This window comes from Hypanus sabinus, chromosome 2 (genome assembly GCF_030144855.1).
Source record: "Hypanus sabinus isolate sHypSab1 chromosome 2, sHypSab1.hap1, whole genome shotgun sequence".
NCBI classification, from domain to species: Eukaryota; Metazoa; Chordata; class Chondrichthyes; order Myliobatiformes; family Dasyatidae; genus Hypanus; species Hypanus sabinus.
Genome location: NC_082707.1, coordinates 61,053,671 through 61,081,116, shown reverse-complemented (window position 1 = coordinate 61,081,116; position 27,446 = coordinate 61,053,671). Strand labels below are relative to the sequence as shown.

Genomic DNA, 27,446 nt, shown 5'->3' with positions numbered 1-27,446 from the left:
ACGGGATCTGGACTTTGCGTTCATCTATTTGGACGACATCCTCATAGCCAGCAGCAGTCGTCAGGAGCATCTGTCCCACCTCCGTCAACTCTGCGCCCGACTGAGTGAGTACGGTTTTACAATCAACCCGCCAAATGCCAGTTCGGACTCGATACCATTGACTTCCTGGGCCACAGGATTACTAAAGACGGGGCAATCCCTCTGCCCGCTAAGGTAGATGCGGTCCACCACTTCCCCCTGACCCACCACGATCAAAGGCCTTCAGGAATTCGTAGGTATGGTCAATTTCTACCACCGCTTCCTCCCTTCAGCTGCCCGGATCATGCGCCCCCTGTTCGCCCTGATGTCGGGTCCGAGCAAGGACATTACCTGGGACGAGGAGTCCGCCGCCGCTTTCGTTCAAACGAAGGAAGCTTTGGCTGACGCCGCAATGCTAGTACATCCCAGAATGGACGCTCCTACCGCCCTCACAGTGGACGCATCTAACACGGCAGTCGGTGGGGTGCTGGAGCAACCTCATCGCAGGTCGCTGGCAACCCCTGGCGTTTTTCAGCAAACACCTGCGGCCACCCGAGCTCAAGTACAGTGCTTTCGACCGGGAACTGTTGGCGCTCTACTTGGCAATCCGGCATTTCAGGTACTTCCTAGAAGGTCGGCCCTTTACCGCGTTCACAGACCACAAACCACTTACCTTTGCGTTTATGAAAGCGTCCGACCCCTGGTCGTCCCGCCAGCAACGCCACCTGTCCTACATCTCTGAATACACGACGGATGTCCGGCACGTCTCGGGTAAGGACAATGTCGTGGCGGATGCGCTCTCTCGCCCTACCATTCATGCCCTTTCCCAAGGGGTAGACTTTGAGGCACTGGCAGAGGCACAGCAGGCGGATGAGGAGATTCCGAGTTACAGAACCGCAGTCTCCGGTTTGCAGCTCCAGGACTTCCCCGTAGGCCCGGGTGAGAGGACCCTACTCTGTGACGTTGCCACCGGCCAGCCCCGTCCCGTCGTCCCGACAGCCTGGCGGCGCCGTGTTTTCGACTCCATTCATAACTTGGCGCATCCCTCCATCCGGACGACTTTCCGGATGGTTTCCAGCAGGTTTGTTTGGCACGGACTCCGCAGACAGGTCAGTGAATGGGCCAAAACGTGCATGCACTGCCAGACGGCCAAGGTGCAGCGGCACACCAAAGCCCCACCGCAGCAGTTCCATCCCGCCCACCGGCGTTTCGACCACATTCATGTGGATATCGTGGGCCCCCTGCCAGTGTTGCGCGGAGCGCGGCACCTCCTGACTATCGTGGACTGGTTCACAAGATGGCCAGAGGTGGTCCCGCTCACCGACACCACCTCCGAATCTTGCGCCCGAGCCCTGATCACCACCTGGATATCACGCTTTGGTGTACTGGCCCACATTACCTTCGACAGAGGTGCCCAGTTCAACTCCAGCCTGTGGTCAGCTATGGCCAGCCTTTTGGGGACTCAGCTGCACCACACAACTGCCTACCACCCACAGTCGAACGGGCTAGTGGAGCGTTTCCACCGTCACCTGAAGTCGGCCCTCATGGCCCGCCTGCGAGGAGCCAACTGGGCGGACGAGCTTCCCTGGGTCCTACTCGGCATCTGCACAGCGCCCAAGGACGACCTGCACGCCTCGTCGGCCGAGTTGGTATATGGCGCGCCCCTGGTCGTCCCCGGGGAGTTCCTATCAGCCCCATGGGGGCAAGAGGAAGATCCCGCAGCAGTCCTGGGCAGACTACGCGAGAAGCTCGGTAACCTGGCCCCCGTACCCACTTCACAGCATGGGCGGAACCCGACCTGTGTACCCAAAGACCTGAAGAACTGTAAGTTTGTGTTTGTACAAAGGGGCAGGCATCGGCCACCGCTGCAGTGGCCATATGAGGGGCCGTTTATGGTGCTCTGGAACAACGGGTCCACGTTTGTGCTGGACGTTGGGGGGAAAGAGGAGGTTTTCACGGTGGACCGCCTCAAACCGGCCCATGTGGACCTGGCGCAACAGGCCGAGTTTCCGGCACCTCGGTGCAGAGGCCGACCTCCCAAGCAGGTTCCGGCCCAGACTGTGGACATTGGGGGGTGTATCGCCGGTTCTGGGGGGGGGGGGGGGGTTATGTGGCGACCCATTTCCTGGCGCATCCGATCCGGCTCACAATTAGATAGCCTACGGGGGTTTGCGAGCACAGAGCTTTGGAGCCTCTGCACCACGGGGGGCAGGTTGAGGGAGGCTTAAAAGTGAGGCTGAGGATTTCGAATAAAGTTTTTTCCTTCGACTGCAGTTACCGACTCCGTGTCGTAATTTTAGCGCTGCATGTAGCACACCGCTACAAGTTGACATTTCATCTGTGAGTCTGTTGTGGTTATATACTGTGTTGTATGTCCCGGTGTGGCCTCCTGTTTATCAGTGAGACTCAATGTAGATTGGGAGACTGCTTTGCCGAGCACCTATGCTCCATTTGCCAGATATAGTAGGATCTCCCAGTGGTCATCCATTTTAATTCCACTTCCCATTCCCATTCTGATATGTCCAGCTATGGCCTCCTCTACTGTCACGATGAAGCCACACTTGAAGGAACAACACCTCGTATTTCATTTGGATAACCTCCAATCTGATGGTACGAAGATCAATTTCTCATACTTCTAGTAATGCCCCCCTTCAACATTTCCCATCCCTTTGCCCTCTCTCACCTTATCTCCTTGCCTGCCCATCGCCTCTCTCTGGTGCTCCTCCCCCTTTTCTTTCTTCCATGGCCTTCTGTCTCTTTCAAAAATCAACTTCCCAGCTGTTTACTTCATCTTTCTTCCTCCAGGTTTCACCTATCACCTTGCGTTTCTCTCTCCCCTCCTCCCAACTTTTAAACCTACTCCTCAGCTTTTTTCTCCAGTCGTGCCGAATGGTTTCAGCATGAAACTTAAACTGTACTCTTTTCCTAGATTCTGCCTGGCCTGCAGAGTTCCTCCAGTATTTTGTGTGTGTTGCTCAGATTTCCAGCATCTGCAGATTTTCTTGCTTGAAATTGATGGGATTGAGTTCTTAGAGGTGGCAAGGCTAAATGGCCTCAACTTATGCTATAATGATACTCTTAGAGGAACACCAGAGTTGATATTTATCATTCAGTTAATCAGTGTTGCCAAACCATGCTATCCAGTTAATATCGTATTGTTTGTTACAAGTGTCACATTTCTTGCAACACAATAATGACCGCAATTCAAAATCAATGAATTTATGAAGTATGATTATATCATACTTCAGAATAGTCTTTGGTAGTTGTTATATAATAGTAATCTGCCTTTTCCTTCAAAGACGTTTTGGAAACAAGGTTGGTTTTAAGGAAACTCAATACACTTGTAATGATATAAGGAAATATAAGGAATACTTTAATTGATTTTGTGAAAAATATTGAACATAGGAAAGTCTATTTTAGTTTGAGAGAAGAATTTATAAATGGAAAAATGGGTTAATTAGCTTTAGCTATGCAGAATAATCTTCACAAGCCAATATGAATGGCTCAGTAAGTCAGTAGTTCACTTCATACTGATAATTCTTAATGGGGACAGTGAAGGAAGTGCACCAGTTTGTTGACTACCACATTAGTTCAGTGTGTGTCAGGAAAGAACTCAAAATACTTCAGAGCAGACAATTGTATTATTGCCGGCCTTAAAACTGAAAAACAACTGGTAAGAAAGCGGGCCTTTGAAATAATTTCCAATTTACCAAAAAAGTAATATAACTACAGAGCTTGGTCTTAAAATAGCTCTAGGATATACTGAGGAGCAATATGATCTCATGAAGATAGTTTCTTACTGTGTATCTTCTGTTCTATATTTAATATCACAATGGTCAGAGGCCAAGTTGTGTATCAATTGTCCAGGAATTCCAATAGACTTTGGAGCAGCCAGTGCTACCCATATCATTGTAATTCTGTTATCATGTAATGTGTTATATCATTTGTGTTTCAATTAGGAATATTTAATATGCATTGATTTGATGGCACATTAAATTAAATGTTGTTTTGAACTCAGTAATAAGTCCAACCGAGTGTAATCACAATCCTTTTAGCATTCAATGATATTTATGTCTAGTCTGTCAACACTCACCAGAAACTTAACTGAGACAATTGCATTAATACAATGGCTGCAGTAAAACACTAGGATTTACACATTTATCAATAAGCAACTCCAGTCCAAACTTACCAAAGTCTGGAAGACTTGCCATTCACCTGGGTTAGTGTGGATCCAACAAGATTCAAGAAGCGTGTTATTATTCAGGATTTTGTACTGACCTGAAGGGTAGTGCATACACTGTGCCCCAGGATGGTTATGTGTGCCAGATACAAATGCATGATATAGCTCACCAAGCTTCATTGAAAGCACCTGTAAAATACCTCAGGGTGGTAAGGTGCAAGTGGACTGCAGTAGCTCTTGAAGGCATTTCACTGTAAGTTCTCTAAAGGGATTGGGGGTGGGTACTATATATATATTGGCTTTAGCAGAAACTCCTCATACATGAATAATAATTCTAATTTGTTAGATGATTTTTCTGACTGTAATCTCTCTGTTGGCATTTTCTGTATCTTTTCAATGGCTCTGATATCCATGTTATCATATATTTTCTTCGGTTTTTATATTTTATACCAACAACTGATGAAATCCAGAATCCCATTTCCCCTTTCCAATGTGCCTTTCTATCCTCAGTGTCTGTTCATCAGGATCCTCAGAGATTTCTGCATTTCAGTTTAAGGTCGCCATTTAGCTGGCTTTTTTTCTCAGTATTAACTTCCATAAAGTGACTGCTTCATGTTCTTTTCCATGGAAACGTATCTACTACTAAATTTTGCATTCACCATTTCTTATGATTTACAATAATTGGTTGTTGTTTCTCGCTACTGTTTTGTGCAATGTTGATTGGGGTGTACTGGCTCTGTGGTCAGTGAATGGCACAGTGTTTGATTGGACTGAATTGAGCTGAAAATGGACAACCTTGGACTGTTTCATAGATGTCACAGTTGATGTTTTACGTTCACTGTTTTTCGCTTGCTTTTTGCCGTTTGTGCAATTTGTGGGGTTTTTTGTGCATTGCATTTTGGTGTTTTTCCTTGAATGGGATCCATGGTTTCCTTTGTTTCAAGGCTGTCTGTGAGAAGATGTATATTGCATACATACTTTGATAATAAATATTATCAAACTGCTTTATTGTACTTAGTATAACTCTTAATATAATAGCAGTTACATGATGGTATTACACTTAAAAACTAATACTAATGTACGTTTTTTTCCTAATGAACCAAGTTATTAAGAGAATGCAAAGTTTCTCTTACACACTTCTGACCAACTATTGTTCCTCCACATGCCAACAAAATACCATTATCTTTATGTACACAACAACTGATATAACCACAACCTTGATGACAATACAAGCATAAAAACAATTCTTGTGAAATTCTAGTAATGATGATGAACTTTTTATTTCACTTGTGCAGCAAAAGTAATTTATTTACAATTATTAAAAGACATTCCAACACATTTAATGAATGCTCTTCAATTCATTTTCTTCATAAAATTCCTATCAGGACTTCATTCATGAAAATGTAATAATAAAATCTTTTAAAAACTTATCTGCTTGTCAATAGTGCTCTGTAATGTTTATTAAATTAATATTCATAGTTGTGTTTTCCAAATGATTGTTAATGGGTTATTGATCGCGACGACTATATCTGTCATTTCGATAGTGAGTACCTGTCAATGAAAAAGCAGAGTTAGATGAGATTAGCTGTTTTCTTTAAAGTGTAAAGTCCATTATTTGGGTAAATATTGAATATGTTTTTTAAAGCGCTTCATTAAAGGAAGTGTGCCAACACAGTGCAGAAACAAAAAAAAATTGGTAATTTTGTTTTAACTTTCTGTGTAATCATTATTTAAGAGATTCTTTTGTTGACATTGCATTAGGAATATCACAGCATCTTGGGGGTAAGCATTGGTTCAACTAAGATGGACTCCAACATCATGTCTTTTCATATTCTTTCCCTTTACTATATCATCTTCGCATTTCTTTACATTTCTTTGACTATCTTTAGTTTAAAAAGTATTTACTTTCCCACAATGATTCTGAAACATCATACACCTACATCCCAGTTAACAGCAGTTAGAAAGAACAAATAATTGTAGCATTCATACCAATTAGGAATTTTCCCCAAAAATGCTATTCAATGCATTTAATTTTTTTTGCAAATCAGTTTTGCCTTGTGAGGATTATCTGGTAAATGGGAATGATTTTATTTTACCAGAAATATCTCATTGGTAGGATTTACCTGCCTTTTATTTACTCTCCTCCCCAAAGGGGAAGTATGTAGGTATCAGTAACTTACCCCCTCCCTTTGTCAGTGCATTTTGTATTTCAAGACTGATGGCTAGCTTGCCAGCAGTCCAGAATGGATGGACAACGCAGTAACATTTTCTATTGGGAACAGCAGTGAATTGGAATCTCATAGAGTCAAAACAGGATAAGCTTCGCACAATGAAGTAAAAGTTCAAGTTCAACATATGTAACTGAACTAGCAGCAGTCTATTATACATCCAACATAACAATCTTTTCATTTGACATCTAAGCTAGTCAGACTCTGTGCACTGGACAACTTTAGCACTACCTAGATAAGAAATGTGAATTATTTTTCAGTACAGACATTGGGAGAACAGAAGATGTAGATTATTCCTCAAATATCTGATATCATAGTATTTTTTTAGGATTTAAAGATCAATAAGGAAAGCTTCACTGTTGGTCACAGCCTTAAAATGAATTACTGCAAAGAAATCTAATTAATAGCCTCAATTTTGCTCTGTCAAAACACGAGTATCTTGCTCAAAAAATGAGTGCTGGGATATTAAAGTGTTGATTGGAATAATTTACTGAAGCTATCAGTAGGAAGCTAATAGAAAATTAGAAGAAATATAGTAACAAAATAAGTTAGGATTCAGTATGAAATCTGAATTGTAAATGACAGTCCATCACATTGTTAAATCAAGTTGTTATCCACTGGAGAAGATAATAATGTAAATTTTGTGTCTGGGATATCACATCTTGGGAATAAATGAAGAAAGTCTGCCAATTATTTAAGTTAATCAATTTTAAAAATCCAAAACATTCAACCAGGTGCATTGATTTCAATAACAAAAACAGTTGAAAATGCTGGAGAAGGACTCAGCAAATCAGGCAACATCTATGGAAACAGTTCTGAGATCCTTCAGCACGGATTTCCATGTCTGTCTTCCAAATATGGGAAAGATGCTAACACTGGAGGGAAGTCCCACAAAAAAGATCAATTCTTTTTAAAATGAGCAGCAGAAGAATTTTCATTATATTACTTGTTATCTGTGTGGAATTGCATATTTATGTTAATTGAGAATCTTATCATCGACCTCCTTAAAAGACGACTTAATACGAAAACACATTGAAATATACTGCTCTCGTTTGTTTTTTATATGATAAAACCATGTCATCATTTGTCTAAGTGGATGGATAATTTCTTAATATATAATAAATGCTCAATTAAAATCTAAATAATATTATAAAAATATTAAGAGGTATATGACCCTGTAGCAGTTTTGTTTCCATACCTGTGAATGAGTGTCATGCTGAAAATTGGTGATAGCTTGTGTCATAGTTCCATTAGTTAGAGAGACACTACTGACTGGCTTCATTCCTACTCCCCAAACATAAAGATGTCCCAGTTTCAGCTCAGATGCAGTACTCTTTGGATGAGTGTGCAGTATTTTAGTTGTCAGTTTATTCTGTATTTGAACAAACAAAAAAAAAATCTCTGTTATTATACCAACATTTGGATATTGATGTAACAGTAACAAATTTGGATTAAAGACAGCTAACATTATTTCATGAAAGTTAGACAAGGTTGTGAAGAATTAGACATTCAAGACCTATACAATGTAACATCTAGCTAAATCCACAAACTTATTTTAAGTGTTCAATTATATTCGATGACCTTTGTCTGGGTCAGGGAAAGTGAGGAGGTAATAGAGAGGAGCTATAGGCAAGTAGTCACACCAGGGCTGAGAGAGACAGATAAGATGGTAACAGAAGGGAGAGGGAAGGGCAAGAGTCAGATACTACAGGGTACCCCTGAGGCTGCACCCCTTAACAATAAGTACTCGTTTGAGTACTGTTGTGGAGGGGGGAACGGCCTACCTGGGGGAAGCAACTGTGGCCGCACCTCTGGCACAGAGTCTGGTCCTGTGGCTCGGAAGGGTAGGGAAAGAATGGAGGCAGAAATAATAGGGGACTCTATAGTTAGGGGGTCAGACAAGTGATTCTATGGAAGCAGGAAAGACACACGGATGGTAGTTTGCCTTCCAGGTGCCAGGATCCAGGATGGTTCTGATCACATCCATGATATCCTGAAGTAGAAAGGAGAACAGCCAGACATCATGGTACATATTGGTACCAACAACATAGGTAGGAAAAGGGAGGAGGTCTGAAAACAGACTACAGGGAGTTAGGAAGGAAGTTGAGAAGCAGGACCTCAAAGGTCCCATATTGGGATTACAGCCTGTGCCACCCTACTGTGAGTATAGGAATAGTGTGAAGTGGAGGATAAATACGTGGCTGAGGGATTGGAGCAGGGGGCAGGGATTCAGATTTCTGGATCATTTGGACCTCTTTTGGTGCAAGCATGACCTGTACAAAAAGGATGGGTTGCACAATCCGAGAGGGACCAATATCCTGGCAAGGAGGTTTGCTAGGGCTACTGGGGGTGGGGTGGGGAACTGAACCAAAGACACTGAGGAAGGGGTTGTTGGCTCACAAATAGAGAAAGCTTGGTGACAGTGTGACAGGGAGGATAGGCAGGTGACAGAGAAGGGATGCACTCAGACCAATAGTTTGAGATGTGTCTATTTTAATGCAAGAAGCATCATGAACAAAGCAGATGAGCTTAGAGCATGGATCAATACATGAAGCTATGATGTTGTGGCCATTACAGAGACTTGGATTGCTCAGGGGCAGGAATGGTTACTTAGAGTGCAGGCTTTAGACGTTTCAGAAAGGACAGGTGGGGGTGTAGCACTGCTGATCAGAGATAGTGTCATCTTTTATCTAATAGAATATCTAAATATCCACCAAAATTAATACATATGGATCAAACAGGCTTTATTAAAAACAGACAAGCAATGGACAATATAACTCGGTTACTTAGCATAATTCATTTGGCACAAAAAAGAGAGGAAATGAGTGTGACAGTTGCCTTGGATGCAGAAAAAGCATTTGATAGATTGGAATGGGATTTTTTATTTAAGGTAATGGAAAAATATGAGTTAGGAATATCTTTTATAAAATGGTTTAAAACCTTAAATATTAATCCTCAAAGTAAAGTAGGTACAAATGGTCAGATTTCAACACCATTCCGCTTAACACGGTCAACTAGACAAGGTTGCCCATTATCACCTGCCCTATTTGTATTGGCGATAGAACCATTAGCTGAAATAATTAGAACAGACTCAGATATTATGGGCTTTAGTGTTAACCAAGAAGAATATAAGATTAATTTATTTGCTGATGATGTTCTGATTTATTTAACAAACCCATTGCAATCGCTGCAAAAACTATCTTTCAGATTGGAAGAATATGGGAAAATATCGGGGTATAAAGTAAACTGGGATAAAAGTGAAATTTTACCCCTTACCAAAAGAAATTATAGTCAATGTCGATTAGTAACTCAATTTCGATGGCCAATACATGGGATAAAATATTTAGGTATAAGAGTCGATAATGATGTAAAGAATTTATATAAACAAAACTATTCGCCATTATTAAAAAAAAATAAAAGAAGATCTTGATAAATGGTTGATGTTACCAATAACATTAATAGGTAGAGTTAATGCTGTAAAAATGAATATATTTCATAGATTGCAATATTTATTCCAAACATTACCAATACAACTGCCTCAGAAATTTTTTCAAGAATTGAATACATATGTGAGGAAGTTTCTTTGGAAAGGAAAGATGTCAAGAATATCATTGGAAAAGTTGACATGTAAATTTAAATTAGGAGGGTTACAACTTCCAAATTTTAAGAATTATTATAAAGCAAATCAACTTAGATTTATTGCATCTTTTTTTGTTGAAGAAAAACCGGCATGGATTAGAATATAATTAGGTAAGATAGGAGAAAATATACCAGAAGATTTTATATATAAATGGGAATCCAATTGGATATGGGAAAAGAAAGAATTTCTTATATTAAGACATTTGATTGATTTATGGAATAAGGTAAATATGGACGATGAGATAAAGAAATCTTTATTAGCAAGAAGAACCTTAATTCAAAATAGGCTTATTCCTTTTACAGATAATAAACTTTTACATAACTTGTTTCAAAAGGGGATTAAATATGTAGGTGACTGTTTTGAAGGAGGTGTATTGATGTCGTTTGATTAATTAAAAAAAAATATAAAATATCAAATAACACCCTTTAATGTTATTTTCAATTAAAGGCCTATTTACGAGATAAACTGGGTCAAACAATGTTAATGGCAAAACCTAATGAAATAGAAATATTAATTCAAAAAGGAAAAATCAAAAAAAATTACATCTTGTATGTATAATTTGATTCAAAAACAGGCAATTAAACCAGGAATTCATAGATCAAGTCAAAAATGGGAATCTGATTTGAATATTAAAATTGATGGAAAAATTGGTCAAGATTATGTTCTGATAGTATGATAAATACAATAAATGTCCGACTTAGATTTGTACAATATAATTTTTTACATCAATTATATATAACACCACAGAAAATAAATAGATTAAATTCAAATCTATCCGACCAATGTTTTCAATGTAATCAAGAAATTGGTACTTTTTTACATTCTACTTGGTCTTGTTTTAAAATTCAACCATTTTGGATAAATTTAAGACTTTTATTGGAACAAATTACTGGAGTACATCTCCCACATAGCCCAATATTATTTTTACTAGGTGACATTGAAGGGACAATACCGAAACTTAAATTGAACAAGTATCAGAAAAAATTTATAAAAATTGCATTGGCAGCAGCCAAAAAAGTTATTGCAGTTACTTGGAAATCAGACATACTTAACTATGGATCACTGGAATAATGAAATATATAGCTGCATTCCACTTGAAAAAATTACTTATAATCTAAGAAATATTTTTGAAAATTTGGCACCCAACTCTACAAAAGATAGGATTAAATATACAGGTCATTTGAAGATAAAATTACAAAGTAATGGGGAAAATAAAAATAAAAATAAAAATTATTTTGAACTCCATGGAGCATGTGGGGAACCTCCGATATTCAGGCAATCTTTCTTCTTTTTTTGTTCTTTTTTTTAGATAGGGGTTAAGGGGAGGGGGAGGGTCAATATTAATTTGTTTTTACTATTCTATATTCCATTCATTCTATGTAATTCTCTTAAAAATGTAATAAATAAATAAATAAATAAATAAAGAGATAGTGTCATCATTGCAAACAAGGAGGAAGTCTTGGAGGGATTGTCTACTGATTCTCTGTGGGTGGAAGTTAGGAAAAGGAAGGGGTCAATAACTCTACTGGGTGTTTTTTATAGACCATCCAATAGTAACAAGGACATTGAGGAGCAGATAGGGAGACAGATTCTGGAAAGGTGTAATAACAATAGTGTTGTCATGGTGGGAGATTTTAATTTCCCAAATATTGATTGACATCTCCCTAGAGCAAGATGTTTAGATGGGGTGGAGTTTGTTAGGTGTGTTCAGGAAGGTTTCCAGACACAATATGTAGATAGACCTACAAGAGTAGAGGCTGTACTTGATCTGGTATTGGGAAATGAACCAGGTCAGGTGTCAGGTCTCTCAGTGGGAGAGCATATTGGAGATAGTGATCATAAGTCTATGTCCTTTACCATAGCATTGGAGAGGGATAGGAACAGACAAGTTAGGAAGTAACCGGAGTAAGGGGAAATATGAAGCTAACAAGCAGGAACTTGGAAGTATAAATTGGGAACAGAAGTTCTCAGGGAAATGTACAGCAGAAATGTGGCAAATGTTCAGGGGATATTTGCATGGCGTTGTGCATAGGTACTTTCCAAAGAGACATGGAAAGGATGGCAGATTTCAGGAACCGTGGCGTACATATGCTGTATTAAATCTAGTCAACAAGAAAAAAAAGCTTCCAAAAGGTTCCAAAAAACTAGGTAATTATAGAGATCTAGAAGATTATAGGGATAGCAGGAAAGAACTTAAGAATGAAATTAGGAGAGCCAGAAGGGACCATGAGAAGGCCTTGGCGAGCAGGATTAAGGAAAACCCCAAAGCATTCTACAGGTATGTGAAGAGCAAAAGGATAAGATGTGAGAGAAGAGGACCAATCAAGTGTAACAGTGGAGAAGAGTGTATGCAACAGGAGGAGATAGCAGGGATACTTAATGAATACTTTATTTCAGTATTCACTACAGAAAAGGATCTTGGTGATTGTAGGGATGACTTACAGTGGTTTAAAAAGCTTGAGCTTATAGACATTAAGAAAGAGGATGTGCTGGAGCTTTTGTTAAGTATCAAGTTAGCTAAGTCTCCTGGACCAGGTGAGATATACCCCAGGCTACTGGAGATTGCAGAGCCTCTGGCAATGATCTTTGCATCATCAATGGGGGATAGGAGAGGTTCCGGAGGATTGGAGGATTGCAAATGTTGTTCCCTTAATCAAGAAAGGAGTAGAGATAGCCCAGGAAATTATAGACCGGTGAGTCTTACTTCAGTGGTTGGTAAGTCAATGGAAAAGATCCTGAGAGGTAGGATTTATGAACATATGGAGAGGCATAATATGATTAAAAATAGTTAGCACAGCTTTGTCAAAGGCAGGTTATGCCTTACGAAACTGACTGAATTTTTTCAGGATGTGACTACGCACATTGATGAAAGTAGAGCAGCAGATGTAATGTATATGGATTTCAGTAAGGTATTTGATAAGGTACCCCATGCAATGCTTATTGAGAAAGTAAGAAGGCATGGGATCCAAGGGGACCTTGCTTTGTGGATCCAGAATTGGCTTGCACACAGAAGGCAAAGAGTGGTTGTAGACAGGTCATATTCTGCATGGAGGTCAGTCACCAGTGGAGTGCCTCAGGGATCTGCTCTGGGACCCCTTCTTTTCATGAGTTTTATAAATGACCTGGATGAGGAAGTGGAGGGATGGGTTAGTAAGTTTGCTGATGACACAAAGGTTGGAGGTGTTGTGGATATTGTGGAGGGCTGTCAGAGGTTATAACGAGACATTGATAGGATGTAAAACTAGGCTGAGAAGTGGCAGATGGATTTCAACCCAGATAAGTGTGAGGTGGTTCATTTTGGTAGGTCAAATATGATGGCAGATATAGTATTAATGGTCAGACTCTTGGCAGTGTGGAGGATCAGAGAGATCTTGGGGTTCGAGTCCATAGGATAATCAAAGCTGTTGTACAGATTACTCTATGGATAAGAAGGCATACGGTGCATTGGCCTTCATCAACCGTGGGATTGAATTTAAGAGCCGAGAGGTAATGTTACAGCTATATAGGACCTTGGTCAGACCCCATTTGGAGTACTGCGCTCAGTTCTGGTTACCTCACTACATGAAGGATGTGGAAACTATAGAAAGGGTGCAGAGGATTGGCGAGCAGGCCTTATGAGAATGGGTTGAGTGATCTCGACTTTTTTCCTTGGAGTGAAGGAGGATTAGAGGTGACCTGATAGAGGTGTTTAAGATGGTGTGAGGCATTGATCGTGTGGATAGTCAGAGGCTTTTCCCCAGGGTTGAAATGGCTAACACAAGAGGGCATAATTTTAAGATGCTTGGAAGTAGGTACAGAGGAGATGTCAGGGATGTTTTTTTTTATGCAGAGAGTGGTCAGTGCATGGTATGGGCTGCCAACAACAGTGGTGGAGACAGGTATGAAAGAGTCTTTTAAGAGACTCCTGGATAGGTACATGGAGCTTGGAAAAATAGAGGGCTATGTTTAACCCTAGGTAATTTCTAAAGTAAATACATGTTTGACACAGTATTGTGGACTGAAGGGACGGTATTGTGCTGTAGGTTTTCCATGTTTCTATATGATAAGCTTGAAATTCAATGTGGAACCAACGTGAATAAATGTAAGGGGAATAATTTTCCATAGGTATATGACAAAATATCATGATTAATTTAATTAGCTCAAAGAGATAAAATCTTAACTGGTGTGCAAAAGTCAGAAAATCAGGTCTCTGTTGCAGTTCTGTCTCTAACATCATGTCCTCAGTACCTACACTGTGTCAAAGCACCATTTACAAAATTAAACACTTTATACACTATCAATAGTTAGAATTGCAAATTATACTAATAAAGGTTAGCATTTAAAATATGGTTTTACTGATTTATATGTTTAAAGAATATGGATGGACAGAGGTAACATGACATAGAGGGAAGTTCTTTAGATATTTAGAATGCAAAGTGCACATCCTCGTACAGATAAGGTGCAAAGATGCTAAGATAAGAGAACCTTGATTAGCAAAGGTTTATTGAACTTTTGATTAGGAAAAATAAGGAATTATTTGTCAGGTATTGGAAAGTGTAATCAAGTGAGTCCTTTGAGGCTTATAGAAGGTATAGTGGGGATATTAAGAAGGACAAGATTGGACACAAAACATCCCTGGCCAACAGAATAAGATAATTCCAAACCTTTGATAAATATATTAGTAGCAAGAGAGTGGCTAGTGAAGAATAGACTTCTTCATGCACCAAAATAGAAGCTTTTGAGTGGAGTTGGGATGTATAATATCCTGAACCAATATTTTGTGTCAGTTTTCCCAGGAAAAAGGATGGAGAGTTTGGGGAAGTGTAGTTTGGAATATGTGTGTGATGAAGGAAGCAGTGATTGAAAGCAAGATGGTATAGAAAGCAAGACGTGTGATTTCAAGGGCTCTGACATATTTTTTCCATCATCCTTTTCCATGGATGAGATTCCTGATTACTGGCTGCTTGCAAATGAATCTACATCTGAATCAGGTTTTTTTATCACTGAACTATATTGTGAAATTTGTTGATTTGTTGCAGTGGTACAATGCAATATATATAATAATTGTTATAAATTACATTAAGAATATATAGTATGAAAAGAGAGCAAAATGGTGAGATGGTGTTCACGGGGCTCATGAACCATTCAGAAATCTGATGGTGGAGGGAAAGAAGCTGTTCCTAAAATGTTGAGCATGTGTCTTCAGGCTCCAGTACCTCCTTATTGATGGTAGTAATGAGAATAGATGCTGAGGGTCCTTCATAATGGATGCTGCCTCCTTGGGGCATTGCCGTTTGAAGATGAAGTTGTTTTATTCCAATATTCAAGAAGGACAGTAGGGGCATGTCATTAAATAAAGACTGGTGAATGTAACAGAATGTCAGGAGTAAGGAAAACTATTGGAAAAAATTCTTAAAGATGAGGTATAAGATCACTTGAAAAAACAGGAACAAACATAATGGGGAGTTTGCCTGGTTTTGTGTTTGGGAAAAAACTGCCTTACAAATCCTATTGCTGTTTTGGGAAGCTTACTAATAAAAAAAAATGATGAATGCAATGCAGTTGTCATGGTATACATAGACATTAGAAAGGTTTTTTGACAAGATCATGCATGGCAGGCAGGCCCAGAAAGTTATGTTAAATGAGTCCAAGGTGTTATGCGAAACTGGATCCAAAATTAGTTAGGTGAGAGGAGGCAGAAAGTAGTGGAGGGGGGCTGTTTCTCTGACTGGATGTCTGTAGTCAGTGATATACTACAGAGATTTGCAATAGAATATTTGTTATTTGTTACATTGATAAATGATTTGGATAAGAATTGTCTGTAGCCTGCAAATTAGCTGATGACATTATGATTGGTGGAGTTGCAGATAGTGAGAATTGTTGCCCAAGGATATAGGGGAACATAGAAGAGCTAGAAGGTTGGGCAGAGGAATGGCAGATAAAATAACACAACGTATGTCATCTAATACTGGCCAGACTACTGCTATGCTGTTATATAGGAACTCAGAAGCATTAATGGACAGAGCAACAATGGAGTGTGAGTTTATGTTTCACTGAAATTGGTGACACAGGTGTATTGGACAGTGAAGAACCACTGAGCATGCTTGCTGTCTTAGCAGGGTAAGAGTATAATAATTTACTGTACAAGATACTTGTTAGTCTACACATATTGTGTACAATTCTGGCCACCAGACAACAGGAAGGTTGAGGTAGTACTAAAAAGAGTATAAAAGATTCACCAGAATATTGCCTGAAATGGAAAGCTTTAGATACAAGGAGAGATTAGTCTTGGGATGTTCTTCATAGATCATAGGTGGCCGAGGGATATCCTTATAGAGGTTTATAAAAAGTATACGTGGCATAGATAAGGTAGATAATCAATCTTTTACCAAGGGCACAGGAGTCTAAAACTAGAAGACAGAGTTAATGTAAAAGGGGAAATATTTAAAGTTGATCTGGCTGTGTTTTTTCCCCTACATAGAGAGGGGTTGGTATATGGAATGAACTGCCACACAGAGGAAAGTACACTCACATTTCAAAACAGCATTTGACCAAGTACATCGAGTGGAAAGGAATCCAGGGGCATGAACCACATGGAGGAAAATGCTGTTAATGCAGGAAGGCATCTTGGTTCGTGTGAATGAGTCAGTCAAAGAGCTCTGTTTTGATAATTAGATGCTTTCCTTCTGTTTTGTGTTTTTATCTTGGTATTTATGCACACCTGGGGGATGCTAAGTTCTTCTTGCCATAATTTAGTAACCATCAACATCTATAGATACTGATCTCTCAGTGAGTTATAAGTACCTTCAGTGCATGAGTACTCTTACTGGCTCTGATAATCCAGAAGTAGTCAAATGTATTTTATGGGTAATCATTGTCTTGAAGGGAAGTGAGAAAATAAGCTTATTCCAGATAGTAGAAGACTCTCTTTAGATTTTCTTCCTACTGGGAAGGGGAAGTTTGGGCTGATGGCTATTGTATAACAACCTTCAATTAATATTACTGTACAGTCACCTGACAGTGCACATTTCAACTGTACACGAGGGTTAAAGTCTGCTTGACCGTATTTATGGATTAAAATCAATACTGCAACTGGTTCCTTGGAAAAACAATTCAGTTACTGGAAGGAAGAAGCTGTTACAGAGAGAAAAGCAGTCAAGACTTTGGACAGCACAGCAAGGTAAAAGCTGTGCACTAAAATTTATTTCATTATTTTTAAAAATGTAAGCAATGTCAGCCAGGCCAGTATTTATTACCCTTAAGTGAGCCTTTTTAAAAATTGATGTTTCTTTCTGATTAAGTTTCTCCTCACACAGTTTTGTTGAGAAGGGTGTTCTGCGGATAAGGACAATAAAAGAAAAATGAAACCTGCAGGTGGTGGTATTCTCAGATGGCCTTGTCTTTCTTGGTTCCAGAGGCTGTGGTTTAGAAGGTACTGTTACGATAGCCTAGGTGTAAAACTGCACTTCTTGTACCCACAGTTGAAGGGTGATGGAGTGAATGAACATTTAGTTACTGATGGATGCAATCGAACGGGCTGCTCTTCACGTCTGTTTGCTGTTGCACTCAGCCAAGTAAGTGCAGAGTACTTCATTCCACTACTACTTTGAACATGGTGGGAGGGAGTCCGAGGCTCTCATTGCAAGGTCTGGGATTTGTGACCCATTATTTACTCAGCTGTGCCAGCTGAGTTTTGAAGATTGGTGCCCCCAGGATGAAGCCATTGAAAAGTCAAAGGAAGGTGGAGATGGTCACTGCCGAACAAGGGTGTGGTGTGAATGTTACTCCAGGCAGCCTGAAAATTGACAGGACTGGCTGCACACAAATATGGATTGCTTCATTATCTAGGAATGAAACTGAATTCAGTGACTATCATCAAATCTGACCTTGTGATGGAAGGAAGGTCATTGATAAAGCAGCTGAAGCTCAATGGGCCAAGTACATTGTCCTAAGGGCTGCCTGGAAGGACAATCTCCAACATTTATAGCCCTCTTCCTTTGTGAAAGCTATAACTTTTTGCAATGCTCCCCCCCCCAACACCCAATCTGTTTATATCTCAGCAGTTATCATCTGCTTTGAGCCGTAGTTTAGCTATTTCTTCCACATTTTGACCAAGGTCATGCTGAGGACTGGTTCTAGTGAAACCTCAACTGAGCATTGAAAAGTAAATTGTTGGTTGTTACACTGCTGATGGCAAGTTCCATTACTTTGCTTCTGATTAAGAGTTAACTGATTGGATAGTTACTAGCCAAGTGTTATAGTGAACAATACACACCTTGGCAATATTCAACATTGCTAGGTTGATATTAGTTTAGTAATTGTGCTGAAACAAGTTGGTTACTTCTGGAGTGCTCTAACAATTTTCAGCACTCTAATCTGCATAAATTATATCCCTGAAATTCTTCCTGCACCTAGCGCTCGATCACATCTTGTGATTACCAGGGATTATATGAATTGTCTAACTACCAGCTTCCAATTGGACAACTGGTTCATCCAATGGGCAGTGAATAATTCTGCCTGGTCTTTTCCATTGCTCGGGTGAGCTAGGTACTCACTAAAGGTGCGGATGTTTTGGAGCCAGTTCTTACCATTTCCTGTTAATGGTTAAGTAACTTTCACAACTGGATGTATCAGGATTGTATTGTAGTAATCACATCAATTGGTTATGGGATAATTTGCACCAGCTAGCAGGCAGAGTTTGCTGTTCAGCACCCATGTAGTTCTGTCGTACAATTGTATTGTTTTGGGGCCTCATTTTTGTGCACACTTGGTAATAACTTCTGTACTCCTTTCACAAACAGAATCCTCTGTCTTGATTATAATGACAGAGCGAGTGCCATGTCATGAGATTACAGGTTCTTATGGGAAACTTTTCTGCTGCTACTCATCCACAGTGTCTAACAGATGCCCAGTTTTGAGTTACCAGATCTCCACTAAGTTTAATCTCATTTGGCACGATTATGACATGGCATGATGGTTGGGTTATCTATGTGCAGACAGGACTTTGTCTCCAAGGACAATATGTCTGTAACTCTGACTAAGGTGGTCGTTGGTAGACGCATGTGTAACAGGTAGATGAATGAGAACAATAGTAAATATGTTTGTCTGTTATCTTGGTTCACTCGCACCTACTGGAAATCTGATCAGGCAAATAATTTCCCTCAGGATTTAGGGCTTTGGTGAGTGATGCTTTCAGTAACTGTTCTCTGTAATTGAAGTACCATCCTCCTCCCTGTGTGTATGTATAAACACAGTGTTTGCACACTTTACACCAGCTTGTATACCCCTGAAGCATACCCTCTGATGAGCCCGTCCTCCATTTTCCCGGTATAACGGGACATACCCAGACATTAGCAAAGAGGAATTGGGCTGAATGGCTTTAGAAAATGAGTCTGTGATTACAAATATGTTCAGCTATAATTGGATTACTTTGTGACGCAACTCTCCCAAATGACACAGCAGTCGCCATTTGTTTGTGAAGAGGAGTTTGCATGCTTGACTAAGCTGGTGATAAAATTACCTATTGTGTACTTGGAACCTAGATTGATACTGGGAGAGCTGATTAACTTCCATCTTGCTGCTTTACTGTTGCAGTTTTAATACAACTGAATGGAACAGGTGTTACATGTGGACAATACATTTCCAATCATGCAATGCATGTCTGCATTGTCTGTAGGGAATTAATGAAATCTGAATGTTTTTTTAAAATGTTCAAAGTAAGTTTATTATCAAAGTATGTATATGTTATACTACCCTGAGATTCATTTTCTTGCTGGCATTCATCAGAGAACAAAGAGATATGACAGATTCAATGAAAAATTACATACACAAACTGACAACCAATGTTCAAAAGAAGACAAATTATGTAAATGCAAATAAATAAAACTGAAAAGGTGAGGTGTGAAATACTTGAAAGTGAGTCCATGGGTTGTGGAATTAGATTAGTGCAGAGGTATGTGAAATTATCCACACTGGTTCAGGAGGCTATGGTTTTTAAGACAAACCCCAATCATTACTGAAACAATATTGAGTGTTTTTAAATTCCACACTTCTGCACCCACACAACCCTGCCCAGGCCTATGCCATGGAAAAACCTTCCAAGGCGGAAATCCATGGTCTCATGAGACTAACGGATGCCTATAAAGTGCTGTTGTGCTGTCACTGGAGCCTATTTTTTATGTACCCAGCAGCCATAAACGGAGCACTGAAACACCCATGATAGGTGAACATGGAATATGTGAATTTCAGAATTTGCTTTTGCAACTTCTAGAGTTAAATAACTTCCCAATGAATGTAAAAGTTATTATCCCATTTAAATAGTGCTGGTGAATTGAATGGGCAATGAGCAAAAAGCTCATTCCTGTGAGTGCCTTACACTTTTCTAATAAGAAATTTGTGAGAGAATTTCATCAGAGGATAAAGGATCAGAGGCTTTGTGCTGTGTGTTCAATTGCATCATACCCAGGAAGATACTGGGAAGAGTTTTGTGTGTGGCGCCGTGGACATTTCAAACAACAAGTTAGCAAAATGTATGCAGAAAGTGGAAAGACTCTACTATGCAATCAAATCTTTTAAATCCTTGTATTCATTTAAAGCAAAATTTCCACATTGCAGTGAGACAGTGAAGGGACTTGCAACATTGACTGAAGGACAACTAGGTTTCACAGCAATAAAGAAAGAGCAAGAGAGCTTACCCCATAAAAACAGCAGTAGATAAAGGAAGCTCTGCATGTTAGCGAGAAAAATAACTCATGACAAGTCTCAGTGAAGAAAGGCGGCAATGGAGATTAGTAAACATGGAAAACATATAAGCATATGAACCAGAAGCAGGACTGGGCCATTCAGTCCATTAACAATGAATAAAATTATGGCAAATTTGATTGTAATATCATGTCTGCATTCCCATCTACCCTAACTAACCTTTCAGATTCAAGAACCTTAGAATCTTTTTTTGCCAATGCTTTGAAAAATACTCAAGGACTACTCCCTTCATCCTTTGAAGAAGAGGGTCCCAAAGATTCATGACTCTGCCAGAGAGGAAAAAATCTTTGGGACATATCTGGCTTTAGATAGCCACTTCTCTTTCTTAAGCAGCAATTCCTTACTTCTAGAAAGACATGAGGAGAGATTTCACAGGAATGTTGGGGACTATGACATTGAGTGAGAAAAAGAGTTGAAGACCAGTATGCGCTTGAGAAACAGATGAAGAATGCCAATTTGATCTAAAAGATGAAAAGACTAGATACTCTTATATGCTCTCTGCATATGAAAAGAAACAAAATCTAGTCTATTTTTGTCAGTCTTCTGCATTCCAAGTACACAGATAATATAAACAGGATGATCTGGTGCCATAGTATGGTGAGATTGCTCCCCTCCATTCTGATCACTGCCTTTTTCCTTTGCTATTAGCTAGAATATTTTCTTTTTGGAAAACAATTAAATACGTTCACTTGAAGAAGGTGCAAGACCCAGCTACAGCTCCGTTTCTTAAGCTAAGGGATCTGAACTATTGAACTCCCAACCATATTAATGTTTACAGAGAAGATTAATCAATGTTTATGTGCATACAACGTTAGAGAAACTTTGCACTGCATATTTTCACAGACTTGAAAATAAATAATTGCACCACTCTGAAACTTTATTTACTGTATTATGATATGTCATTAAGTCCTTTATCTACCTTAAATCTTTTATATTACAAGAATAATAGTTTGCAACTACCCTAGTGATGTGGTGAGCTATACAGCTGGCTTTGTGAAAAATAATTCACTCGCATAATTCTATAAACAAAAACTAATCATTTTCTAAAACCTGGTACAATCCAATAGAAAATGATGGGTCAAAAGTTAATATTGAAATTACAGTGCATTCCCTTCATTGGACTTTTCTGGTATATGAGTAACTTTTAAGAAAAAATTTTTTGCATTGTATAAATATTCTGCTTCAGCTGTTTGAAACAACATTGAGAATTCTGAAAGGCAAAATGTGGCACCTACCTTATCAACAGTGAATTCAACAAGGAAGTATTCATTTTGTTCAAATGCATCTGTAGTAAAGTAAAATATTGATAGAAGTAATATCAATGGAACTTCAGATGTTAATGAGGATCATGAACAGCAAATTGTACTGATAAGTGTGCACTGCTGATTTTCTTTATGAGATTCAAGACATTCCCATACATTATAAAGTTACTTGGCATGGCTGAAACAACTTCAATAATTCATCACTGGTATGTTGCAGATTATATCCAACCAATGACAGTGAGCTACTGCCCTTCTTTCTAAATCATGAAAGTCCCATTACTCACAAGAACAGCAGTCACAAATGAGTTATGATGGCTTTCCACAAGTGAAAAAGTGTCTGAAAGCATTGAGGGATTCTATAGAAATAAAATAATTGCTGGAAAACTTGTCCATTTCAAAGGAAAGCTTTCTTTCTTGACAAATCTGTGTAAAAGTTGATGACTTATGTACATATTTATATCATTTGTATTTATATGCACTGCTAAGTGGCTTGTGTCAATGATAATAATCTCCTGCAGTTCATTCTTGTATACATGTGATCATCACATATAAATAAATGCACTAACAAATGATGAATGAACTTAGGGTTGAATTTGAATGAACATGGCATCAACATGTATAAGGAAAGTTGAAGTCCTTCTAAGCAGGGACAATGCGTATGATTTTTAGGCCCAGCTTAATCCTAGCAATCTTTATATGTGCAGATGTCAAATACATGGAGGAACAAAACTGAATTCACGGAAGTGCACTGTGCCGACAGGAAGGAACTGATCATGTTAGATGGTTGGGATTCAGATAAAAATCTAATGGATTGTGCTGGATGAGAAAATTCTCACTCAATTTTAAATCAAAACATGACAAAAGATGCAAGTCCTTTGTTTACACAATATGCTAGTAACTTGTTCAGCAAACTTAACATATATGAAAACTGAAAATACCTTCTATAGGCCCAAGTCTAACAATTGACAAGGTGGCACCTAGTTTATCGACTGGTATCAATGTATAGAGGGGTCACATCTTCTCATGTTCCACAGTAGTAATCACTGGCCTTTGTAGTTTAATAAATATTGATGTGATTTGTGATTGGCATCAAGTGTTTGCATGGTTGTCCATATTTGGTTTTGAGTCAGCAAAGAAGACTTGCCATTGGCTGAGCTTCTTATGACTATGGAATAGCTTTTCAGGAGAAAAAAAAACATAGCAAAATTGTTCAAATTTGCTACCAAAGGAAATAAGAAGCACTATAACACCATCTCGGCCTTCTCCACTTACCAGGGACATGAAGACCTACCACTTGAGGACTAATATTTCTGATGGTGCTTTTGTGGACTTTGGTCAGCAACAATGACATCTTCTGAAGTGATGTTGGCTGCCTTTATCTTACTTGTGGACTCCCTAATGGAGTGCCACAGGGTATCACAAACCTCCACAGACTTCCCTGCTCTTGAGCTGGCTGGAAAAATATCACTGTCCAGTATCACATGGCCAGTGGTATTTGTGCAGTGGAAGATCTGTCTAAAGGTCTTCCATAGAAGATTTAACAAAGAAATTGAAGCAAATAATTAAAAGCTGTCATACCTATGGTCTGGCCGTCATCCCAGTAAAGGTGACCATTAGCGGTTTTATTATCATCCAAAGCAACAGTTAATCCTAGGAACTGCTTTCGGCTGCAAAATAATTTTGGTTTGTTTTAGTTAGATATTGTTGTCTACACACGATGGGCTACCGTGCCCGCCTATTTGTTAATGCAATGATCTAACCATCTATTCATGGCAGCAACTCAATGCATAAGAATATGTAAACATGGTCAAGAGGTTCAGTTGTTGTTCAGATCAAACATCAGAATGGGAATAAATGACGTTGACCATGGGATGTTTGTTGGTTTGAGTATCTCAGACTTCCTGGGATTTACACACTCAACAGTTTCTAAAGTTTACAGAGAGTGGTGCGACAAACAAAAAAAATCCAGTGGGAGAAAATGCCTTGTTTATTAATGAGAGAGGTCAGAGGAGAATGGCCAGACTTATTCAAACTGACAGGAAGGCAATAGTAATTCAAATAACCACGCATCTTTGAACGCACAACACATAAAACCTTCAAGTGAATGAGCTTCAGCAGTAGAAAACCATGGACATACTTTCAGCAGTCACTTCATTAGGTACAGCAGGTACCTAATAAAGTGGCTACTTACTGCAATTTTCCATAATGTGCAGTGACCAGCAAACAAATGTGTCTCCTTCAAAATTCATTACTACCAACAAAAACTCCACCCTAATTTACAAAATACTTATAGGTTCTCAAACACATTCCCTCCCACCCAACTGATAACTCATCCAGTAGCCCAAATTCACTGATTCATTTCATAATCTTTAGTTATGATAGAAACAGGACACAGCTTGAGAGGAGAATTGCCTGAATGTGGTCTGGAATAGAGAGTCTCAATTATGAGGCGAGACTGCTTAGAATTGGTTTGTTTTCATGGGGTGGAGTAAGCTATAGGGGTTTGGATAGAGATGTGCAAAATTATGAGAGTAGACTGCAGTAAAATTCTTCCTCATAGACAAAATTATCTATAACCAGAGGATATTGGTTTAAAGCAAGATGTAATAAGTTTAAAGCAAGATGTAATAAGTTTAAAGGGATAGCAAGATTTTATTTTTCACTCAGAAGGCAGCTAGAATTTGGATTGCGGTGCCCAAGACTTTAATGGAGGCAGATAATCCTAACATTTAAAAAGTAACTAACTACACCAGTACTGAATTAGCCAAGGTTTAAAAGGCTATCAACAAATGGTAACTGAAATTAGCTTTGATGGTTACTTGATGGACAGTATGGACATGATAGGTCAATAGGCCTGGTTCTGTGCTAATTGAATTCATGACTCTATTTCTCAAAGGTGCTATGTTGAAGAACTAGTCCTGCCATTAGTGTACAATTGGGAAACTAACAGATATATTTGCATATTTAGTTGTTAATCTATCTTGTGATCCATACTTTTACCTGTAGTATGTTGTGTTTCCTGGTTGTTGCCATGGGATAATGGAGCCTCCTCGGACATGAACATTAATATGATCAAGTGGTGTCGGCATAGTAACCCACTCCCGTCTTTTGAGGAGTCTTTTGCCCTTGAGAAAACAAGCATTCTTAGTAAAAGCTGTTATTTTGATACAATAGTTGACATCAGCTAGATCTTTCAGTTGGTCTGAAAATTAAAGCAGCTAACCAAATCCCAAATCTGGCTATGTTTATTTAAAAATTAGCAATGCTAAAAATATTGATCAATGGCTGTGGTACAAGTTGGCCTTTCATACAGTGTCTGTATTTTTTTTATATCTGACAACCAATTTTTATTCCCAGTCAATAATTTATTGTTCCACTTAGCAGTTGTACTATCAACTACTTTCAGTTGCTCAGTTTCATTAAATGACTGTATAAACGATGGTGACAGTCATATGGGCTTTCCAGTGATTTCTGTATATTTGATTATAAAGAGGCAGTGCACAGGTCATCACAGAGATTGAATCTGGCACAGAATATTAGCATGAAATAAAACAAAATGGTTCAGCAGTTTCAAACTTGCTTATAACAAATAGGCGTTCAAAGTGTAAAATGGCCCAAAACATACAGTGGGCAAAACCATTTAATGCTGAAAGCAAGGTAATCAAATAAAAAGGCTATAAAAAAAATTAATGGAATGAAGCTGGAAAAACAAAGACCAATTAAATATGTCATTTCATGAAAGTACATACAGATAATAAAAATAAGCAGCAGTATTTAACATACATATGAATAAAGTCATAATAAATGTGCACATGGTAATATCCAGCTATTGCCTGGAATATACAGTACAGTTAATGCATAAAGAACAATATTATTAATGAAGATGAGGCCATGATGAGCAGCAGTGATTATCAAAGTACTAGATGCATCATCGCTCTTTCATCTGGGCCAAGAAAGGTTTTAGAGATATTTTTAAATGTGCTTTTTTTCATCTGGCCATTTTCCTCTCAACAAGCTTGAATGAAGAACAGGAGCTGGCTGTGCCATTCTGTAATGATTTCAGCTGGGTAGAGAAAAGTGACCAGCTGATGAGAGAAACTAATTCTTATGAAGAGTACCATTAGACTTTTAGTGAAATTTAGCCCATGCATATTTTATGGAATCAAATCAATTGCTGATGGATTGGATTTCACTGCAGTTTACATAATAGGCTAGATCACACGGACGAATAGTTTGAAAAACAAATGGCTACGTCAATGAATCCGCCACAGGTTCTGGACTTCTGTGCCTGAACACTGCTGTATAGAATATGCTGGACATCAGATGGTGACACACTTAACTCATTCTATCTGTAGATTCACCATACAGTTGAGTGGAGTTGTATAATTTATTTCTGGCCCCTTGCCCATACACTAGTGATGTCTGATGTACCAATAGGTACACTAGACTTCACTGAAAGAGAGCTGAAGTTTAGTGCTTTGTTTTCAATGTTATTTTAAAGTATTGATACTTTTGAAATTTAGATAATAAATTTAAATTCACATTCATGCAAACATAAAAATTACATTTTTTATTACAAGGTATCTTATAATTAATTTATTTGTAGTTTTTAATCCCATGAGATGTGAATGCAAGACCTAAGTGGGGTCTAATGTAATGTTATAGCCCTGTATCTCGGTCAGCACTGTCTCTGAGGGCCTGTTTCTGAGTTACATGACTCTGACCTATTAGTGCAGCTAAGGTTAAGAATTATCAGCCTAGCATGCATGGTTTCTGGCAAAGGCTTAATTAACAGACATGGAAAATGACTAGCTATTCCTAGTCAAAATCTTTGCCGCCACCTACACAATTCCAAGAACGCCAAGAACAGATAACATGAGAAAACAATGTTTAATTTTGAATAAACTGTGGTAGCCTTCTCTTTCTTTCACACCATAATATCACTCCCTTATTGATTTTTGTAAGCTAAACGCAAATTCCAGACCCAAACTCTCTATCATCTTGCATATAAACAACATGTTTTGTCATGTTAGTTTGCATAATATAACTTAAACATGTGTGATTTTATATGAAAAAGTTATCTCCTTTGCCCTAGCACAAGGGAATGAAGACAACCATTCAGATTTTAAAGTAATCAGATTGATAGTCCCTTTCTGAAGATGGGGATATCCAGTTGATGGAAAAATATATAACAGCTTCGCTATCCAGAAATTAGAATATGGATTACTTTGACAAAAGGGAATGATCTATTATATCACCTTATAGATTCTAAGTGACAGATGGTCAGTGTCTTCCTGTGTTTTATTGTTCTTGGAAGGCAAGTGTAAAAATATTCCAATTTGCCTGACAGAAATTTAAGTAAAAAGAATATATGGCAA

The 27,446-nt window shown here is 38.8% G+C and overlaps 1 protein-coding gene across 1 annotated transcript in view; it reads right to left on the bottom strand.

Moving 5' to 3' along the window:
• Window positions 1-5,459: 5,459 nt before the first annotated feature.
• The window catches only part of si (sucrase-isomaltase), a 155,291-nt gene continuing 133,304 nt past the window's right edge, over window positions 5,460-27,446 (bottom strand). The window contains exons 44-48 of the mRNA XM_059946950.1: window positions 25,069-25,193; window positions 23,647-23,735; window positions 22,042-22,091; window positions 7,625-7,798; window positions 5,460-5,749 (exon numbers count right to left, since the gene is read on the bottom strand). Of these exons, the coding sequence (XP_059802933.1) occupies window positions 5,672-5,749; window positions 7,625-7,798; window positions 22,042-22,091; window positions 23,647-23,735; window positions 25,069-25,193 (516 nt within the window). The 3' untranslated portion in view covers window positions 5,460-5,671. The remainder of the gene's footprint in view (window positions 5,750-7,624; window positions 7,799-22,041; window positions 22,092-23,646; window positions 23,736-25,068; window positions 25,194-27,446) is intronic.